General features: G+C 48.1%; 1 protein-coding gene across 2 annotated transcripts; it reads right to left on the bottom strand.

Moving 5' to 3' along the window:
* Nucleotides 1–13,163: 13,163 nt before the first annotated feature.
* On the bottom strand, nucleotides 13,164–16,165 carry LOC124706773 (ADP-ribosylation factor 2). 2 transcript variants are annotated; one of them, XM_047238440.1, is made up of 7 exons: nucleotides 16,037–16,165; nucleotides 15,408–15,568; nucleotides 14,934–15,004; nucleotides 14,533–14,652; nucleotides 14,054–14,172; nucleotides 13,782–13,863; nucleotides 13,164–13,468 (listed from the first exon to the last, which is right to left on the bottom strand). In XM_047238440.1, exons 2-7 carry the CDS (start codon nucleotides 15,553–15,555, stop codon nucleotides 13,463–13,465), a joined length of 546 nt encoding a protein of 181 aa, XP_047094396.1. In that variant the 5' UTR covers nucleotides 15,556–15,568; nucleotides 16,037–16,165; the 3' UTR covers nucleotides 13,164–13,462. The 2 variants fall into 2 exon arrangements, with proteins under 2 accessions (XP_047094396.1, XP_047094397.1); XM_047238441.1 differs by having other exon boundaries at nucleotides 15,408–15,563; nucleotides 16,037–16,145.
* Between the last annotated feature and the right edge of the window lie 5,453 nt (nucleotides 16,166–21,618).

Here is a 21,618-nt window from a genome sequence, read left to right as displayed (position 1 = left end):
TGTAGTGCGGCCCAACACCAGGGATTCCCGCGCCAACGTGGAACCTGCACAACACAATCAAAATACTTTGCTCCAACTTAACGAGTGAGGTTGTCAATCTCACCGGCTTGCCGTAAACAAAGGATTAAACGTATGGTGTGGAAAATGATGTTTGCTTGTGAAGAACAACGAGAACAGAGATTGCAGTTGATTGTATTTCAGATGTAAAAGAATGGACCGGGGTCCACGAGCTCACTAGTGATGTCTCTCCAATAAGATAAATAGCATGTTGGGTGAACAAATTACAGTTGGGCAATTGACAAATAGAGAGGGCATAACAATGCACATACATATCATGATGACTACTATGAGATTTACTTAGGGCATTACGACAAAGTACATAGACCGCTATCCAGAATGCATCTATGCCTAAAAAGTCCACCTTCGGGTTAGCATCCGCACCCCTTCCAGTATTAAGTTACAAACAACAGACAATTGCATTAAGTATGGTGCGTAATGTAATCAACACAAATATCCTTACACAAAGCATTGATGTGTTATCCCTAGTGGCAACAGCACATCCACAACCTTAGAACTTTCTGTCACTGTCCCAGATCCAATGGAGGCATGAACCCACTATCGAGCATAAATACTCCCACTTGGAGTCACAAGTATCAACTTGGCCAGAGCCTCTACTAGCAACGGAGAGCATGCAAGATCATAAACAACACATATATGATAGATCAATAATCAACTTGACATAGTATTCCATATTCATCGGATCCCAATAAACACAACATGTAGCATTACAAATAGACGATCTTGATCATGATAGGCAGCTCACAAGATCTAAACATGATAGCACATGAGGAGAAGACAACCATCTAGCTACCGCTATGGACCCATAGTCCAAGGATGAACTACTCACACATCAGTCCGGAGGCGATCATGGTGATGTAGAGTCCTCCGGGTGATGATTCCCCTCTCCGGCAGGGTGCCGGAGGCGATCTCCTGAATCCCCCGAGATGGGATTGGCGGCGGCGGCGTCTCTGGAACTTTTTCCGTATCGTGGCTCTCGGTAATAGGGTTTTCACGACGGAGAGTATAAGTAGGCGGAAGGGCAGAGTCGGAGGAGGCACGGGGGCCCCACACCATAGGCCGGCGCGGGCCCCATGCTGACCGCGCCGCCCTATGGTTAGGGCGCCTCGTGGCCCCACTTCGTATCCTCTTCGGTCTTCTGGAAGCTCCGTGGAAAAATAAGACCCTGGGCGTTCGTTTCGTCCAATTCCGAGAATATTTCCTGTGTAGGATTTCCGAAACCAAAAACAGCACAAAACAGGAACTGGCGCTTCGGCATCTCGTTAATAGGTTAGTGCCGGAAAATGCATATAAATGATGTTAAGTGTGTATAAAACATGTGAGTACTGTCATAAAAGTAGCATGGAACATAAGAAATTATAGATACGTTTGAGACGTATCAAGAGCGCCAATCAACGGCATTGTAGCTCTCCTTCTCACCATGCCCTTTTTGGGAGAAGCACTAGAGATTTTAACATTGGCTAGGTCGTCACCGTCCAAGGGCTTTTTAGTAGAGGTTGAGGCCTAAGCATGTCCCTCTAATAATGAGTCCTTGTCCTTGTCCTTTGTGATGGGAATAATGGGAGGAACCGACGGCTTTAGTAGCTTTGCAAGATATTTCTTCATATCTAGCATATTAGATTCCAAGGAGGATCTCAAGGATGTTTCCAAAGACTTGAGATCGTCCATGGAAGCCGGCTTCCCGGCCCCTTCCGTATTCTCATCGTCCGTCATACTCTTAGGCGGTTAAGCCCGAAATAATATCCAAAGCTTTGATACCAATTGATAAGATTGTATGCCGCACCTAGAGGGGGAGGGGGTGAATAGGTGCTACCCAATTTTTAGTTATTTTTTAATTAAGGCTTGACACGAAGGTAAATTCTCTATATATTCAACTATGTGAATTTACCTAGATGACAAAATAAATAACTAAGCAAGATATAGCAATGCAATAAGGATAGAGGTAACCGAGAGTGGGGAACGCGGAGACACAAGGGATAATTCCCGTAGTTCCATTCTTTTGAGGGGAAGTACGTCTACGTTGGATGGGTGTGGTTGCCACGAAGGCTTAACCAACGCCACGAAGGTCTCACCCTATTCTCCAGTGAGCAATGCCACAAAGGAATAGCTCACTTGTCCACTAAGGGATTTCCTCGAGGTGGAAACCGGGCCTTTCAAGGTTCCTGGGGCACACATCCACAACTGAATTGGAGGCTCCCAATTAATAGGTGTGACAACACAACAACAACAAGATCAAATCAATTAACAACAACTAGGGTTTTCAAAAAAAAAAAACTAGCAAAAGGGGCCTCAAGCAAATGAGGGGAAAATGCAGATCGCTTGGTGAGAATGTAGATCGGGATCTTCTCCTTCGATTCTCCAAAGATCATGAGCTTTGGGTGGTTGAGGTAGGAGATCAAGTGATTTTCGTGGCTCAGCTGAATGGTGTGTTCTTGGGGAGAAGGAGCAACTTTCCAAGGTAAAGAAGGGTCCCTTAAGTACCCCTCAGCCAGATCTTCCCGTTGGAGCAACCTCGGCGGCAGTGCCGGCCAAAAATAACCGACAGTGTTGCCCTGGAGATAATCTTGAAAATCATGTCGAAACGGTCCTGGCGGCAGTGTCGGCCTGATGCAATCGGCAATGCCGGACTGCTTCCACCGGTAGTGCCGGCCTGGAACAGCCAGCAGTGTCAGACTGCATCCGCCGGCAGTGCCGGCCTGGGTAGTTTCAGCACATTTCTTTTCTTCCTTTTTGGGGGATCGATTTCAACAGAGGTGACCAATCACTTCATCTACAACACTTATCATCACGTTAAAATATCACCGGTATTCTTGTCAAACACACAAAACACTAGAGATCATGAAATGTTCTTTCAATATGGTGCATGGTTTTTGGCACGAAAATTAAAGAATGCACATGAAGGAATAATTACACCGGGCTTGGGTGGGATTGCCTTCGACAATTTACGTGAGAAATTAGAGGTTTGCGGAAGATAAGAAAACTTAAACAAATCCTTAAAAAAGTTGACCAGACAAGTGATACAACGCAATATTCGCAAAAAAAAAAAGTGATACAACGCAATACACTCTGTATTTAATTTAAAAAAATTCTCAACAAAAAAACTATGCACCTTATGTCTAGAAAGGATGGATGTCTAGAAACCCACAGAGTATTAAAAAATATTCATTAGGTTTTACGAACTTAAAAGAATTGATTTAATATTTATCTAGGACTTATATATCTTGATATAAGGTATTAATATGCCTCAAAATAATTTATTAAAAATCATAGAATAATTGGTAAAAAAATATTGTTAACTTAATAAAAAAATTCCTATTATTTTTCATTCTATTTTAAGTAACTATTTAAAATAAAACATCCATTTGGATAAAAATAAATAGTTCTATAAATTGTTAAATAGTTGATTAAAATTAGAAAGAAACTTCCTAATATAATCTAATACTACTTTTTATTATATTCTTTGTTTTATGTATTTAAAAAATAAAGTAAAATAATTTTTAGTTAGTATTTCAGTCTCAATAATTTAAGACTAAATAAATAACCTCCAAAAAATAAGAGAAAATTCATTTTGTTGTTCTTTGGGTTCTTATTAAGTTTTTATTTAATATTTCATTTATTTTTAGGAATTCCATGTTATCCAATGGTATTTGTTTATTCGAATTTTATGAATATCCATATATGTTTTTCTGTTTGCTCTTCGGTTCGATCCCAACCACACAAGTCAAATTAAGCAACTTGGAACAAACTTGATTTCATACGATTAATCAGGTGCCCGATAGCAGGCTTAATTTTGAGGAGGGAATGATTTAGTATAACGTAGTTAAGGTAGGATACTAGTTGAAGTGATGCGAAAAGGAAAAGGCATGAATATAATTAGCTTCGTACGGTTCCTAATTTGTTAAGGTAATCCCAACGTTACGCCCCATTAAATCCACGACAGTAAATGTGATCAAATCAGCCGTTAATTACATGCAATATATTTATCCGGCAATTTCTCCATTTCGACTGTATATATATAGGGGAGCTAGCCAGGAGCCCAAGCTGCATACCTCGAGCATTTGAAGTGATACGTGGCTAGGTAGCAATTCAGTAATATTCCGAAAGAGCTCCATCCATGGCGTCCTTCAAGCCTCTTGTTGCCATCGCCCTCCTCCTCCTTGTCGCCCTTCTCATGGTTGCGGACGCGCAGCCGGCACCCAAGATAGGTACGCATGTGTCCTCGATCAGCGTCTGGTTAACTTGAGGACATGCTGACAATATGCATCTGTACGCGATCTGATATTTCTGTTGTGCAGATTGCCCATCCGCGTGTAAGGCTCGTTGCGCAAAGAACGATAGGAAGAACGAGATGTGCAATAAGGACTGCAACATCTGCTGTGGCAAGTGCAACTGCGTCCCCTCCGGCACCGGCCAGGACACACGCTACGAATGTCCCTGCTACGCCAACCTCGTCAACTCCAAGAACGGCAAACCCAAGTGCCCCTAGACCCCAAACCGGAGGCACGCACGCATGGCAGCCTGCTAGCTACTTGCATATGTATCTGATGAAATGTTCTGCTCGATGAAAATTATAAAGCTATGGCTTTATTTTTGATTTGTTTACTGGAATGAGTTAATGCATTACTCTTCTTGTGCTATATAGTCGGTCACAGAGTTCTCAAGGAAATTGAGATTCAAGAACTAATCATGGTAGAGCATTCGTATTTTTTTCCTTTCCAGAGGGATCATTAACATCTCCGCCTTACGTTCATTTTTTGTTTCCTGCATACCTAAATACTTCTAACTCAAAATGAATGAGTATGATTATATATGCTAATATATAATCCGCGTAAGGAGTGCAACCTGTATTGTTTGGCTAGCTACAGCCGGAGTTGAGAAGATAATGTTGTAACCCCGCAGTAGACTCCTTTTGAATCGCAGAAAGCGCGACTTGGAAATGATGATCTTTTAAATGTGGACGAACTGCCCAAGAACATGCTAATATGTATCTAAGTACTTGTCTGATGAGTACTATGATAAGTATCAATGTAGAACTGCATGCTCTAACCAATGCAACCAAAAGACCGATCTGATGGAAGAGATTAGGCAATGCATTTATACTTCAACACTCCCCCTCACGTGTGGCTCCCTCAGGCCTAAACGTGGACCGAAAGTGGGCTGCAATATTTTTATTTTATATTGCGCCAGCCGGGTCTTGAACTCAAGACCTCTTGGCTCTGATACCATGTAGAACTGCATGCTCTAACCAATGCAACCAAAAGACCGATCTGATGGAAGAGATTAGGCAATGCATTTATACTTCAACAATCAACCACCACGTTCGGAGCTTGTACATCCTAAAAGCAACACAGTAAGTTTGCACATGATGATTTATCATGAAAGATACGTCTAATCCTCCTCAAACTGAGATGGATCATGATCATCAACCTCAACTCTGGATGAAGTCTCTCGCTGGTATCTTGTTGAGAAAGTTTTGCAGTGAAGTACAGTTCATCCATATCCATTTCATCATCTAATAGGTGTCTCTCACCTTTCAGAAAATAAATTTTATCAACTGTTGTGCAAGTCAAGAAGGAAAATGAGTTGACAAGATTGCATTGAATAGGATTTTGCGAGGAAATTATTGAGATAATGAACAGATACAGAGATAGGCAGTAGTCAGATGTGTGCATGTTTAAGACGAGGGTGAAGGTTTGGTGAAATTATTTCACCTAGTTATGGAAGTCAAACAAATAATGATACCAAAAGTAGCCAACAGAATGAAACACATATAATGTTCGACAACACCTACCCGTGATAGTATTATGATACAGCAGGAGAACCCGAAGATAAGATGTATGATATAGATCGAAATTCAATTCGGCTTTCAGGTGTGTATGCTCCTTCTATCAAAAAATCATATTTTGAAATGTCGAAAGTTTCTGAAAAAAAATTCTACACATCTCCAATATATGTGCGTTCGTCAAGTTTCACGAAAAACCAATATTTTTGTGATCTATGTAAAAAAAAATTATCTTGTAAAAAGCATTAATTTTTATCACTGAGTTTTGTCTTTACACATGTCACATGACAAGTTGATTTTTTATGAAACGACTTTGTGAGCGTGTAGCACGTGAAGATGTGCGTGCGAATTTTTTGTTTCAATTTTAAAAAATTTAAAATATATGTGAGATGCATTTCGAAATAGAGAGAGCATATGCTCCCATATTTCAAAACACCACTCCCGATATAGATTGATTCCTCGAATAAGTTTAATTGGCTACCTGCTGCAGACATCCAGAAATTGCCACAAGACGGCTCTTAATTTTCCTAACTCGCTCAAGATTCAATGTACCGATCTTTGAAGTTAGCTCATCAAATGATATGCATCTTTCTCTAGAGTCCCAATCTGCAGAAAAACAGGACAGTCACTGTCTGCAACTACCAAAAGACCATTTTTTGTTTATTTGCGAGAACTGAGAACCCCTGCTATCTTAAAAGTGATTTGCAAACTCTGTATCTTAATACAGTATATATATGTTAAGATGAAACAGTGATCAATCAAAAAATAAGCGAGAGCGAGAGGAAGAGAGAAGTTTGTGCACCTGCGAAAGGGCCAAATGCGGCGTGGTCAGATGGAGCCGAGGTGCAACGGAGTCCCCGGCTTCTCCAGTTGAAGGCCTGGGAGGAGGAAAAAACGGAGCGCAGCAGCACCAACACAGAGGGCGTAGTTGGTAGGCTGGATCGAATTCCTGCATAACGGGACACGGGCGTAGTTGGTCGCTTGTGTTGCATCGTTGCATATAGAAGTGCAGGTTATTTGGATGCGTGAATAAAGTATTAACATGTGTTCAGCCACATCACATGTATTTGATTGCCATTTTGGGCATTTAGGTTGTGCTTCTCCTCACCACATTCAAATATGGTGACATTACCCTCACATAACCGCACACAACAGCACAAAGATGATCATGAACACATCACATAGTTATATACACCTAGAATATAGTACTTAGTACATAATCCTAGCGTCAGAGTGGTAAGATGCCTACTTAAACCTGGGTGGACTATCCAGGTCCAAAAGTAATATTCAACAGCCGCCTCAACATTACAGGCACATATACACAAAAGCAAGTGTTTAACAGCCTACTGAGGCTAGCACAACAACTACAACTTCACAACAGCAGAGACAGAGAACAAGCACATAACCTTAATGGCGAGGATCAGCATAAGGACCCTCGCGATGCTTCCTGCAGCTGAAGATGTTGGAGCAGGAACTCTCCTTCCCATAGACGTCGACTTGGAAGTCGTTGTCCTTAGGGGTGAAGACAGTCGTGTCGTCGACGTGGAGGTCAGCCTTGTCGGCGAACTCACTCCAGTACTTGATGAAGCCGACGCGCTCGGCCCCCCACTAGAGTTGCACCCGCCACTCGCAGCGCTCGCCCACGTACAAGGCCACCTTCACCGGCGCGCTATTGTTCTTCAGCTTCTACTTCCTGATCAGGAGCTACTCCATGTAGGTTGGCACGGCGAGGGCAGTGAGGTCGTGGCTCTCAAGCTGTACGAAGAACGCAGTCAGTCTATACCTGGGACCGTGCACCAGGTCAACAAGAAGCCCATCATGAACCCTAGGCGCGGTGACCTGCTGGTGGGCTTCCATGAATCCTTCATTGGCGTCCCGAAGCTGCACCTGGACGGCAATGTCCCATGCCTCCCCTATGGGGCCTTCCGGAAAAGTTTCAGGAAGAGCCAGTTCTGCAGATGCAGTGAGAATGACAAGAGTGAGCGATCCAGTGGCAATGACAAGCTCAAGTCCATCATGGCAATGACAATCTCAAGATCATCATGGCAATGAAAAGCTCAAGTCCATCATGGCCGTGACAATCTCAAGATCATCATGGCAATGACAATCTCAAGATCATCATGCCATTGATAAGATCAAGATCACCCTACTCATCGTTGACATTCTTATGACAAACATGCAATGCTTATGACTAACATGCAACACACATTGACATCAATCAGTTCTACATTAACATCAATCGGATCGACATTGACATCAATTGGGTCTACATTGACATCAATCCAATCTACATTCACATCAATCCGATGAGGAAGGGATAGAGAGTGCTTACAATTGGTCAGAGAGCAAGCGGGCTGGACAGAGGACGTGGCTGCGCACCAGCGCCGGCATGTGGTACAGGAGGTCGCACCCCAAATCCAGTGGAGGCGGAGCCGGAGCAGCAGTCGGATGGCAGGCGCCGGAGCCGCGGCCGAAAGACGGGGCGCAGACCGAGCAGACGGCTGCCGACGAGCACAGGGTTGGCCGAACGGCGGCGACGCGCCATTGTGAGCAGTCGGACGCGGCTAGCCCCATGGCATCGACGAGTGCATCGAGGTGGACGCGAACCCGGTGAGGGCTCCATCTCCTTGCTGGAGCCTGCTGCACCCGCCGCCATTGCCGCTGCCCTCGCCGAAGGAAACCCTAGGCAGGGCTAAAAAAACCCCATCGCAGGATCCGCCGAAGGAATCTCGGTGGCCTGTAGAGCGGCAACGGCCGCGCTGCGCGTACCCATGCGGAAGAGCCTGGTCGCGACGGACGATTCAACACCGGTACTCGACCGGCATCGATCTGCGCCATCAAATCGTGGACGGCAGCGTCGTACTCCCGGAGGATGCGCATCAGCGCATCGTTTGGCCTGGTGACCGTCGGGCTGGCCACAGGATCCATCGGCGCTGGGACGGAAGGAGGCGGGGGAGGCGGATGAGGCGAGGAGGCCATGAGCGGTAGTTGATGGAACAGTGGCGTGTGTCAGTGAGGGAGTTGAATGGTGAGAGAGAGGAGGGAACCGGTGACTGGAAGTGGGGAGTGATGGCCAGGATAATGCGATATCTCCCGCGTTTCTCCACGCATGCAACCGTTGCACGAGGGTGTGCAAAATTGGACAACAATAGGACAGACTGGCTAGAAACTGCTGATTCAGGTGTTCCTCCCACATGTGTTCCTCCCAAGGATACTTTGAGAAGCGGTTGTGCCATAACGCGCAAGCCTTTCGGGCAACTAAACAGACCAAAAATTGCTGACTTCACGCCGAGCCAAGACAAAACCAGACTAAGAGCATCTCCAGCCGTTTGGGCTCCCCACGCCCAAATCAGGCGATATTGTCGTCCGGATTGGAGGAAAATTTGGCCTGGGGAGGCCCATCTTCCCAGCCGCGAGCCCAGGATGGATGTAACGAACTTCGGCGAATTCAGACAAAATTGGCGAGTTCGTTCAAACATAAGCGAATTTTAATGATATTTAACATATAGAGGCGAGTTCATGCATAAATAGGCCGAATTCGTACATATATTTGAATTCGGCGATTGGCAAACTAAACTTAAACTAAATAGCGGTCTACTACATGCCGAAATGGCGGTAGAAGGACGTGTAGTCGCCGCCGTCGTCGTCGTCGCTCGAGCCGGCGTTGTCCTCGGGGCGGCGGAGCCTCGTACCGCCGGCTCGTGCCCCGGCCGGCGTCGCCGGTGCGTGGAGGCGACGGAAGGTACATGTCGTCGTCGCTGCTCTCCTCGAGCTTCACCACCTCCCGGGCGCGGCGTTCCTAGCGGCGGATGGTGCGGCGGCGCGAGCGGCGAGTTGACGCGCGGCGGCCGGATCCGGCGAGCCGCCGGCTGCTGCTCCGCCTCTCTGGCGCTCCCAGTCGCGCCTGGACCAGTCCAGTGCGGCGTCGTCCGCGCGCTTCTCCTCCTCCATGTCCTTGAGCGACCTGGCGATCGCCTCTGCCATCGCGGCGTCCTCCGCGCGCTTCGCCTCCTCCTCGGTGCGCGGAAGTCCGGCGGCGCCGGGTAGCCCGCCGCGTGGAGGAGCCGTCCCTCCCATTAGTGGAGAGAGCGGCGGCCGAAGCCGTTCTTGGCCGCACCGTCGTTCGCCATTGCTACCTCTTCGAGTTCGGGGGAAGATTTGGTGGAATGCGAGAGAGAGGAGAGGTGAATACGGGCAGACGCGGTAGTTCGGCGATAAATAGAGGTAGGCGCGCGTGATACCGAGGCGACGGCATTAACTCGCCGCGTGGAAGCTACGCGGCCGGCGAATACTGACCGGCGGCAGGCTTTTACAGCGCGCGGAAGACGATGCGATGAGGACGACGATCGTGGTCTCTCGCCGACAAGTTGGGGCCACCAGACGCGCGGGAAGTTTCTCCGACGTTTCGCGCGCTTTCGTTTCGTCCGGAGTCCCCGACCGCTCCCCGGGGGGCCGGGGATGGCGTGGGATCGCCGGATGAATTTAGGCCCAACTCCGGACGAAAACGAGAAACCGGGGGCGCGACTGGGCCGAATTACGCCGTCTGGATGGAAAAAACGTCCCTCGGGAGCCTGGTCGGGGAGACGAGTGGAGATGCTCTAAGAGCATCCCCACTCGTTGGCGCTCCCCACGCCCAAATCCGGCGAAATTTTCGTCCGGATTGGAGGAAGATTTGGCGTGGGGAGTAGTAGTTTCCCAGCCGCGTGCCCAGGCGAAGTCGACGATGCGAATTTAAAAACGGAAACTTGACAAACTACGGCTAAATTCGGGTGAATATAGACTAAATTTAATGATATTTAGACTAAAACGGGAGGAGTTCATACATAGAGGCCGAATTCGACTATATTTCGAATTCGGCTAGGGGAATGCAAACGCTAATTATAAAACACGGCCCTCTACATGCCGAAATGGCGGTAGAACACCGTGTAGTCGCCGTCGCCGTCGTCGTCGGAGCCGTCGTCGTTGGCCTTCGGCTGCGCCGCCTGGCTGCTGCTGCCCTGGCCGGCGTCTCCCCACCCCGGGGATGGCTTGTACCCGGTCGTCGTCGGAGGACTCGAGGTCGACGACGGGGACAGCGACGCCGGATGGAGGTGTCGCAGGACGGCGGTACCGCGCGAAGTCGTCGTTGGCGGTTGGAGTGGCGCGGGCGGCGAGTTGGCGTGCGGCGGCCAGGTCCGGCAGCCGCCGCCGCCGCTGCTCCTCCTCCGGCGCTCCCGGCCGCGCCCGGCCCGGTCCGAGTGCGGCGTCGTCCGCGCGCTTCTCCTCCTCCATGTCGTGCAGCGACCACGGCGATCGCCTCCGCCATCGCGGCGTCCTCCGCGCGCTTCGCCTCCTCCTCGGCGAGCTGGCTTGCGGCGGCGGCCTCTTTCTTCGTCTTCTTCTTCCGGCCGTTCGCGGCTCGGAAGGCTGTTCTCGGATGACGAGGGCGCCGCTGCTGCGCCCTTCGGTCGCCGGCGGAGACGCCGGCTCCTTCTTGACGCGCACCGGCGTCGAAGGCGACGTCGCCTCCTCCCTCTTCACCGGCGCCAAGGATGACCTCGGCGCCGATCCGGAAGACGACGAGCTGGCAGCCATGCGCCGTGGCTGCCAGACGTTTCCCCGACGGCGGCTCGCCGATGCCCTCGATGCCGATGGAGGGGGCATCGTGAGCACCGGGAAGTTGCCGCCCTCGATGTGCTCGAGGACGGCCTCGAGTGTCCGGCCCGGCGCGCTCCACCACCGTCGGCGGCCCACGGCGTTGTTGCGCGCAGGTGGAGGCGGCGGGCCGTCGTAGGCCGCCGGCTCCCGCTCCCACCGCCGGAGGAAGTAGGAGTTCCACCGCGTGTAGTTGTCGGGGTGGTGGCGCGGGTCGGCGCGCTCCTCGTCGGTCATCGTCATCCTCGCCTCCTCGATGGCGACGTCGAGGGCATGGCCCCGCGGCGGCGGCGGGATCGGAACGCCGCCGGCACTTAGCCGCCGGCCGCCTCCGGGAGGCCTCGTGTCCGGCGGGCAGGGGTACCCCGCCTGGTGGAGGAGGTGCCCCTCCCACGTGTGCAGCGACCGGCGGGGAAGCCGTTGTTGGCTGCGCCGTCGTCGCCGTAGAACGCCATCTTGGGAGTAGGGGGAGAGTGGAAGGAGAGTGGAGCACGGGGTACGCCTCGCGGTGATCGGACCGGCGTATATAGGCGTGGCCGGCGCGGGGATTAAATGCCGCGTGGATTGCGACGCGTCCGCGGCGAGCCGACCGGCGGCAGCCTTTAGTGCGCGCGGAAGACGATGCGTGCGCGGAAGACGACGACATTAACTCGCCGCGTGGCCGGCGAATGCGGACCGGCGGCAGGCTTTACGGCGCGCGGAAGACGATGCGATGAGGACGACGATCGGCTTCTCTCGCCGACAAGTTGGGGCCACCAGACGCGCGGGAAGTTTCCTCGCCGTTTCGCGCGCTTTTCACTCGTCCGGAGTCCCCGAGCGCTCCCCGGGGGGCCGGGGATGTCGTGGGATCGCCGGATGGATTTAGGCCCAAATCCGGACGAAAACGAGGAACCGGGGGCGCGACTGGGCCGAATTTCGCCGTCCGGATGGAAAAAACGCTCGCCGGGGGCCTGTTCGGGGGGACGAGTGGAGATGCTCTAACAAGCACGCCCATAGAGAAACAAGGGAGGAGAAGGGTGCGGGCTGGCGGCATCTCTCACCTCGGCTCGACTCCGTCTATCACAGCGGCGATTTGGCACTATGGGCATATGTTCCCACATAGACATTAAATTCGTAATAACAAAAGTTTTTTTTTCTTTGCCACTGGTCAGTGGAAGTGAAACAGGTAACAAATTGAGCATCTAACTTGTCTTATAAACATGTCACAATATTTATAGTTTCTCCATACAGAATTTAAGAGACACAGATATGTATACCAGTTTACTAAAAGAAATAAAGGGCAAAGGGTCCTTTTAACACATAATCCTTCTGTGCATTAATGTGATATGTTTTATATACTTTTAAAGGAGACTAGATATAAACAAAAACAAGTGAACCTACATATAAAAATAGACAAGATATAGACCAAACTAAAGTAGATGAACCAAACAAATCGCTTCAATATCTTACATTTCCAAACAGATGGAGTACTTAGAATCATACTCGTATAAGAATCGTATTGTCAGTTTTATAGTAAAAGTAACATGAGGTCGGACCTTATTGAAAATTCCATGCAAGATGGTTCGTTCAACAGCGAGGGATTGAGAAACGACACGAGATTTCTCTGCCCATGCGGATTGAACAGTGATCTCAACGGAATGCGTATTCGTCTAACATGAAATGGACGTCATTGGAAGAAACATTCACAACAATCTATGGCAAGACAAGTCAATACTACAACGTCTCAAGTCTCTCAGAGTTGGCGGGTACAGAGGACATAGTAAGAACTTTGATGGGCAAACAAACAGCGCCACTGACAATTAACACCCATGAAAACATTCTGATAGTTAGCTCTCTCACAAAGAGCTGATCTTTCCCGAAACACCCACATTATCTGTCAAGACTATAGTTTATAATACGTAAAGGCAGCATTAATCCGAATATCATCCAGCTTATCCAGATAATAGAAGAAGCTCCTGCCAAGATGCTTCAAGCCTATTTCAATAAATTAAGCACATGTAGTTAGTTGCAGAAATTAATGGAACAAAATTACTTGCTGGAGAAAATTCACTCATATATAATAGCCAGAGTGAGAAAATAGCGCATTTTTCATGTACCAGTGCTGCCAAGTACAGATATTTGGTTAAAGATACTTAGACTACTACCACTAGGAGCAGATGGAAACCACTAATTTGAAACCACAAATGTTTGTATGGTTACCAAATTGGAGTAGCTACTGCAAATACATCAGTGTGCAAATGTTCATTCATTTGATCAAATAATCAAGCACAATATATGTCTGCCGTACCTTGTTGGCAATGTTGTTGGACAGCCAGTCAAGCCCCTCGTACAAACCCTCACCAGAGGTAGCACATGTGCTCTGGATGTACCTGAAACAAGTATCAAATCGTAAGTTCAGGGACAGGTAGTAAATTGAGTCATTATGCACAAGGCAATAAAATGTAGATTGAATAGTACAAAATTCAAATGAATACGGAGTTTAGGCAGGTATGCTATTGGAGACCAATCATCTTATTCAATGGGGAATAAAGTTTTTTTTGGCATAGGATAGAAACATACCAGTGTCGCTGGCGAAGGGAATGCAGGCCAAGCTTATCAGTGATTTCAGCAGCATTCATGGCATTAGGAAGATCTTGCTTGTTTGCAAACACCAGAAGCACAGCATCACGCAACTCATCCTACAATCATTATACAATATTGCTGTCATTAACCAATGCATCACTGAGAAAATGATGAGAGGAGGCAAACTCCTCGAACTAAACTAATTGGACATCAGACGATGAGCATTTTGGAAACAATAAACAAACTAGTACATGATACTATGCCAGTATATATATTCCTTGTCAGAGATACACTAGTATTGATTTACTTGCTATAGTTCTTATGCTATGATCACCAACAGCCAAGAGATTAAATCCAAAATATGGAATTATATGAGAGTTCCTGGTAAAGGAATCCACAAAACATAGGCCACTTATAGTTATATGATCTTTATATAGCAGAGTATGTGTAGACATTTTTTAGCCCTGTGGTAATACCTCATTGAGCATCCGGTGAAGCTCATCTCTGGCCTCAACAACACGCTCTCTGTCGTTGCTGTCCACCACAAAAATAAGGCCCTGGGTGTTCTGGAAGTAGTGCCTCCACAGGGGCCTGATCTGTATTGGGAAAGTACACAAAAAGAGATCAGATGACAAGCAGAGAGAAAAAAACAGAATATGTCAGGAAGTATAAAAGATAACAGCAGACTTTTGAATTCTGATACGAAATAGGAGTCATCTCAACTATAAATTCTTAATTGATAACAAATTTTCAAAGATGGTGTCCTTCCATGTAATAATTTTGACATTGCAAATGCTATAACTGAACACACTGAACTATACATATTCTAAATTGTTCATACATACGTATATATTGGCCTTTATACAATTTTCCTTACCTTGTCCTGACCCCCGACATCCCAAACTGTGAAACTGATGTTCTTGTACTCAACAGTTTCAACATTAAATCCTGCAAATCGAAAACTACAGATTCAATCAACCTATACATGTAGTGCAGAGGTAAAAAAAACAACCCAATCCAGAACATAATCACAATCCTCAGTTAAATAAGCATTCTGAATACAGATCAAATGATTACATGGGCTGCAAATATATTTGTATAAAGCATACTAGTATCAAGCATGAATTACAGAAGCAACAATTTTTTAACACCTACAGGAGGCTGTGTTGCAAATGAGTTGGCCACTTTCGTAATGATCACAAACTTTTGGCTTGCCATGGAACACCCATTACATGCACACAATCCTATGCTAAAGCTACAACTGACAGTTATACAATTACAAACAACCGACAAGGTAAACAACATGCTGTGACAGCAAATTGACTTAGGACGTGGGGATGATGGTGCTTACCGATGGTGGGGATGGTGGTGACGATCTCGCCGAGCTTGAGCTTGTAGAGGATGGTGGTCTTACCGGCCGCGTCGAGACCGACCATGAGGATCCTCATCTCCTTCTTGGCGAAGAGGCGGCTGAACAGCTTGGTGAACGTGAGCCCCATCTCGGCTCCTGCGCTGAAAAGGCGAAATCGTCAACCCCATAGATCTACATGTACACAGGCTCGCTAAAATAAGAACAAAAATACGCCGGGATCAAGCCAAGGCAGCTAGATCTACGAGATCCAGTGCCCGCGGCACGCAGATCCGAGCCACGGCGGACGAGAACCGCCGAAGAAGGACCCGATTCGCGCGCAACTTGCGCGGGGCAATCGTGCCGGATTCCCGAGCACTAGCGTCGGAACGACGCTGACCGAGCGGAACCGGTCAAACGCGCCAGATTCCTCGAAACAACCCCTCCGAAAACCGATCGAATCTGCCGGGTACCGACAGGACGAGGAGATCCACCAAAAACTACGCAGGTGAAGCCGATCGCTACGACAACAAAATTAAAGCACGATCCGAACGATGATCGAGCCGAACGGCACAGCGGGGGAGAAACGGGTGAAGGAGAGATCCGGCGGGATGGGCGCGAATGGTGGTTACCGGGATCGCGACGGCTGCTGCCCTGAGCGTGAGGCCTCGGCGATCTCCTCTCTTCCTCGCGCCGGGCTTCCTCCTGGGTTGGGGATCGAGTGGCAGGCAGGAGGAAGAGGAGAGAAATGGAGGAGAGAGAGAGAGACCGGGGTGGTCGCGCATAGGAGGAGACTATATACGGAGAAGGGTCACCGGTAGGTGGGGCCGCATTTCGTTGTGGAGGGCGCATAGAAGGGCTGCGTGGGCCAGCTGGTGAGTGGGTCCATCTTCGTGCGGTGACATTAACTCGGGCGGTCGTTGTGGCCCCTCGAGTAAATGGTGGCCCCATTCTTCGAAAACCGTAAATGGAAGACGTGTTACAGTAGCTCTTTATTTTCAAAAATTCAGAAATCAAAGTTTAAAGTTTTAAAAATAAAGAGCTACATGTAACTCGGCCTCCATTTGTCCATTCTCCCCCATTCATGACTTATATTCATCTTACTCATCTTATCCGCATGCGTTCGTTTGGATCTTCGCGGACAAAAGACAACGCTCAAGGGGGATCTAAATTGTAAACTTTCCGTTTTTCTGTTCGCTTTGATCCAAAACCGGACCAAATTTAGGACGTCTTTGGGTTGTGTCGGACGAATCCGCACATCCGTTCTGGTTTGTTGTATCCGCCCCCAACCCCACCTGGCAGTGTCTCTCCCTCCCACGATCCCACATACCCATCTCTCTCTTTCCTCCGACGAGTCATCATCGGCATGGTCTCCGTCGAGGCGAGGCGGCGTGGTCTTCGTCGACGCATCCCCGGCATCGGCATCCGTCGAGGCGCAGCGCGGGCGTCGTCCCCACCCTCGGTCTACGTCGATGTCATGTGTGGCGTCCCTCGTGGCGCAAGTTGTGGCGGCACCACCGCGCGCTGCTCTAGAGCGCGACCTAAGTTGTTGCGAGCCGCTGGAGAGCGACATGTTGCGTGCCTCAAGGTACCGGCGCGAGCGCGGCGGCCTCGGCGTGGAGCCTCGCGTTGTCGCGCGGCGAGCTCGTGCCGCGCCGCAAAGCCAAGCCTTGCCGCCAGCGCCCACTTCTCGGCACGGAGGCGCGTGGCCGTCCCACGGAGCTCCTCCAGCTGCTGCACGCCTGGCCCTCGTGCGCCGCCGGCAGCGGACGCCCCTCGCCACGACGTGGCCACCCCGCGCCTCGCCTCTCCTGTCGCCGGCGAGAACCACGTCGTCCTGCGTTGCTCAAGGCCGTCCTCGCAGTTGCTCCTACCGCCTGAGCCACGGTGAGCTAGTACTAGTATATATTTGGGTTACGACCCGAGATCGGTGTCCGCAGGCCATCCGCGTATCCGGCCAACGACACAAACGGATAAAATGTGACATCTGTTTGGGTCTTAGCGTTGGAGATGCCCTTAGGGTATGCCCAACGGAGTAACTTAAACGGACGCGAAGCATCCAGGTGATCCAACAATGCGTTTGGAACCAGGTCCATCGGTCGACTTATAGTGATTGGGCTGTCTGCGGAAACACAAACGTGGCTCAAATGGTGAGAGCCGTTACTCCCGACACGGGAGGCGAAATGGCGATCGTGAGAGAAATCAACATTTTACCACCGAATCCAATCACGAGAGATAGTGAATCACACAGAGATCGAAATCCCATCCCATCCAAATCTTTTCTACCCAAATCGCTCTTGGAAAATTGTAAGACCATCATCGCCAGATCCAAAAATCCCCAAAAAGCCTTAACCATCTTCCGCAAAAAAAGTTCAGCTGTTCGTCACGGATTTCCCGCGATCTGTTATCTCCGATCAAGAATCCATATCTCCAATTGAAGGACCCCTTTATGGCCAATACAGACTGGACATAGAGGATCCTGTGATGGCTCCTGAAGAGAAATCAGCGGAAGGCAATCAAGAGGACCAATTGATACGCACAAAAGGAGTATTTGCCCTGAGATCTCAAGACGGCTCCGGAAAAGAGGAGGTATTTCAAAATCCTACCTTAATTTGTAGAGCGTCTGTATCGGCCTTGAATTTTGAGGAGGAATTTGTGGGAAAGTTCATTGTCTTTGACTGCACAGTGTTTCAAATCAGGCAGCCACGTTATGAGTGTTTATTCAGTCTTTTTTCTAGCGTGATTTGGGGAAGAGAAATTCATAGTCAGCAATGGAATGTAGCGCAATTCTTTCAAGACCCAGGTGGAACGCCTATATATTCAGGCAACCTAAGAGGAGAAGGAATACAGAAACCAATACCACATACACACACATCGTCCACTGCTTGCCTTCTGAAGTTCATGGCGTCCAAGGAGAAAGGCACGCAGGCTCACAATGGTGAGCTGAAGCTGGGAAGAAATAGCCAAGACAATGCAGTGACAGGGGAAAATATGGCGCTCACCCCTGTCATTGCATCTTCATCCACGCTGAGAGATGCTACTGCTGGAGGTACTGCTGCGGGTACCGCTGGTGAGGCTGGTGGCAGCTATCGCCAGCGGCCAGGGAAGGAGCTCCTGCTGCAGATGGGAACGGAAGCGGAAAAGGAGGCCATTATCCTGAAGCTGAACATGGTGAAGGGAACTGCACACAAACGACTCATGGTGGTGGGCGTGTTCCTTTCAATGATGCTGATTACCTCAAAGAATCTCATCGATTCTATGAAGAGGATCTGGAATATTCGCGGACATGTTTACACTAACCAGCTGGCTGACAGGAGATTTGTGCTGGAATTCACTGTAGAGGGTGACTACAATCATGTGGTGAAAGGAGGACCATGGAGTTTCAAGGAAGATGCAGTTTTGATCAAAGCCCTGGAAGAAGGAGAGGATCCAGAAAAGGTAATCTTTACATCAGTTCCGATATGGGCTCAGTTTAAGGATGTTCCTTTCTATCTGTTGTCCAAAGAACTAGCAAGAGATCTAGGCAGTAAGGTGGGGGAATTACTTTTCATTGATAATGATGCTAGAGGGGACCTCAATGATAAAATTATGAGGGCAAGAGTGTTGTTGCCTGTTGACCGGGCTATCAGAAGATGGGTTCCACTGAAAGATGAAGTTGCTGATGACATTGTGGTTTCCTCAGTTTTTTATGAGAGGCTGCCAAGCTACTGTTTCTTTTGTGGTATTATAGGTCACAAGAAAGAAAGAAAGATGCAATATCAAGGAGGAGGACAGGATCGTGGGTTATGGCCCGGAACTGGGGGTTCCTCCTACCCTGCGAGAAGATCCACGAAGATATGAGCTCCCTGAGATCATAGGGGAACATAACCAATACAAGCAACGCAGCATGCCATGGAGTTTTCCCAAGGGGAAAGACATCCAGGAAAACAAGACAGCCACAATCCAGCAGCAAGCCCTCATAACCCAGGTTGCCAAGGAGGTTGCAAAGCTAACTATGCAGGTGAACAATCAAGACCAAGGCAAGGAAACAAACAACATCAACAACCAGTCTCAAACTTCGTCGGTTGATTCGTTTCAACTACTGATTGATGGCCCGGCTGACAAGGTAAATGATGAAGGGGAAGTGAACAAAACAAACAATGTAGAGAAGGAAGGGGAGGGGGTGACTCGAGCTCCAGCTATGACCTCCCCTGAAAAAGGTGGTAAGTGGAAAAGACTAGCAAAAGCACAGAACAAGGAGAAGACGCTGACAACCCAGGACTCGGTCCTGGGGGCTCCGCGTCCCAGAGAAGAGTGGATAGACGATGAAGAAGAAGGACACCAGCATCTGTACAAGAAACCATTCCAGATTCCTTCTCTGGAAGTGTGCTTGGGTGTTGAAAACCTTCGCAAAATAAGAGAAGAGGAAGCTGATGCCTTCATAGCTGGTGTATGTGCTACTGCTGATAATGTAAAACAGAATGTTCAAGTTGTAATGTTAGGTAGTATCCAGGATGGTCTACAAAGGAAAGAAGTAGAAAACAGGAAAGGGGAGAATAAAGTAGATGAGGAAGGTGTTGTAGAAATACAGAATGGAGTGTATGATGGTCAGGAAGCGACCGGCCTTGGGGCTGCCGGCAAACTGTCGGGCGCTAGTGTGTGCGCCTGGCAGGAGCCATGTTGATCCTATCCTGGAACTGCCGAGGCTTGGGACAGCCTCGGATAGTTCAAGAGCTGATCCGCATCATGCGAAAGTATGGTCCTAGCCTTGTATTCATTTCAGAAACGAGGCAGAATAAAGAAATAATTAAGGGTTTGTGTTGGCGTCTTGGTTTGAAGTGTTGCTTCCCTGTTTGTGTGGACGGAAAGGGAGGTGGCCTTGCTCTGTATTGGAGTGAAGAGATAAATGTAAACCTTATAAGTTTTGGTGTTCACCATATAGATGTCAGAATAATAGAGGGAAATGGAAAAAGCTGGAGATGTACGTTTGTGTATGGAGAACCAAAGGTACAAGACAGACCTGAAATGTGGAAACTTTTAAGAAGAATCAAAAAAGATGTCAAGGAACCATGGATGATGGTAGGTGATTTTAATGAAGCAATGTGGCAACATGAGCACTTCTCATCTTCTAAAAGAAATGAGAAGCAAATGGAAAATTTTAGAAATGCTCTTTATGACTGCAATCTACATGACCTGGGTTTTTCGGGATTACCTTGGACGTTTAATAACAAGAAAAAAAAGGAAAGGAAAATGTGAGAGTCAGACTGGACAGGGCAGTAGCTTGCCCGAATTGGACACAGATTTTTGCGCACACTGAGGTTAAACATTTGATATCTTCAAGATCAGATCATTGCCCTTTACTGATTGACTGCAAAAAGAGAAGTGGTTTTGTCAGCCCTCACAAGTTTGATCATTACGAGATGATGTGGGAAAGGGATGAGTCCTTTGTAGAGGAGGTGAACACTACTTGGGAAAGCCATACTACGGCCCTCAGCCTGCAACAGCTTCACAACAAACTTAAAGCAACCATGGGTTGCTTGTCAAATTGGAGCAGTTTAAAATTTGGATCTGTTACAAAGGAAATAAATAGCCTAAAGTCTGAACTTCAAAGATTACATGCGAAGCATGGAGTTGGATACTCCGTGGAAATAAACAGTTTAAACAAGAGGCTCGATGAACTGCTACTAAGAGAGGAAAATATGTGGCGGCAAAGATCAAGAATTACTTGGCTCAAGCATGGAGACCAGAACACCAGATATTTCCAGAGGAAGGCAACTTGGAGAGTCAAGAAAAACAAAATAAAAAGTCTGCTAAAAGATGACGGACAAACTGTGGAAGATCCGGATATGTTAAAAGAAATGGCAAACGAATATTTCAAATCTATGTACTCTAAGGAAGAGCTTGTTGTCCCGGAACTCATTGCAGAACTTATAGAAGAAAAGGTAGACATTGAGATGAATGAAAATCTGATAAGAGATTTCACTGATAGAGAGATTAGTGACGATTTATTCCAGATTGGTCCTTTAAAAGCTCCTGGAGCTGATGGCTTCCCAGCAAGATTCTTCCAAAGAAACTGGGGGACCATCAAGGAGGAAGTTATAAGAGCAGTAAAAAAGTTCTTTGCTGATGGTGAGATGCCGCCTGAAGTCAATGAGACTATTATAGTGCTTATCCCAAAAAATAATGAGCCTATATCTCTTAAGGATTTCAGACCTATATCCCTATGTAACGTGGT

The sequence above is a fragment of the Lolium rigidum genome, chromosome 4 (assembly GCF_022539505.1).
Source record: "Lolium rigidum isolate FL_2022 chromosome 4, APGP_CSIRO_Lrig_0.1, whole genome shotgun sequence".
NCBI classification, from domain to species: Eukaryota; Viridiplantae; Streptophyta; class Magnoliopsida; order Poales; family Poaceae; genus Lolium; species Lolium rigidum.
The sequence above is the reverse complement of the archived record's forward strand: the minus strand, read 5'-3'. Positions and strand labels throughout refer to the sequence as shown.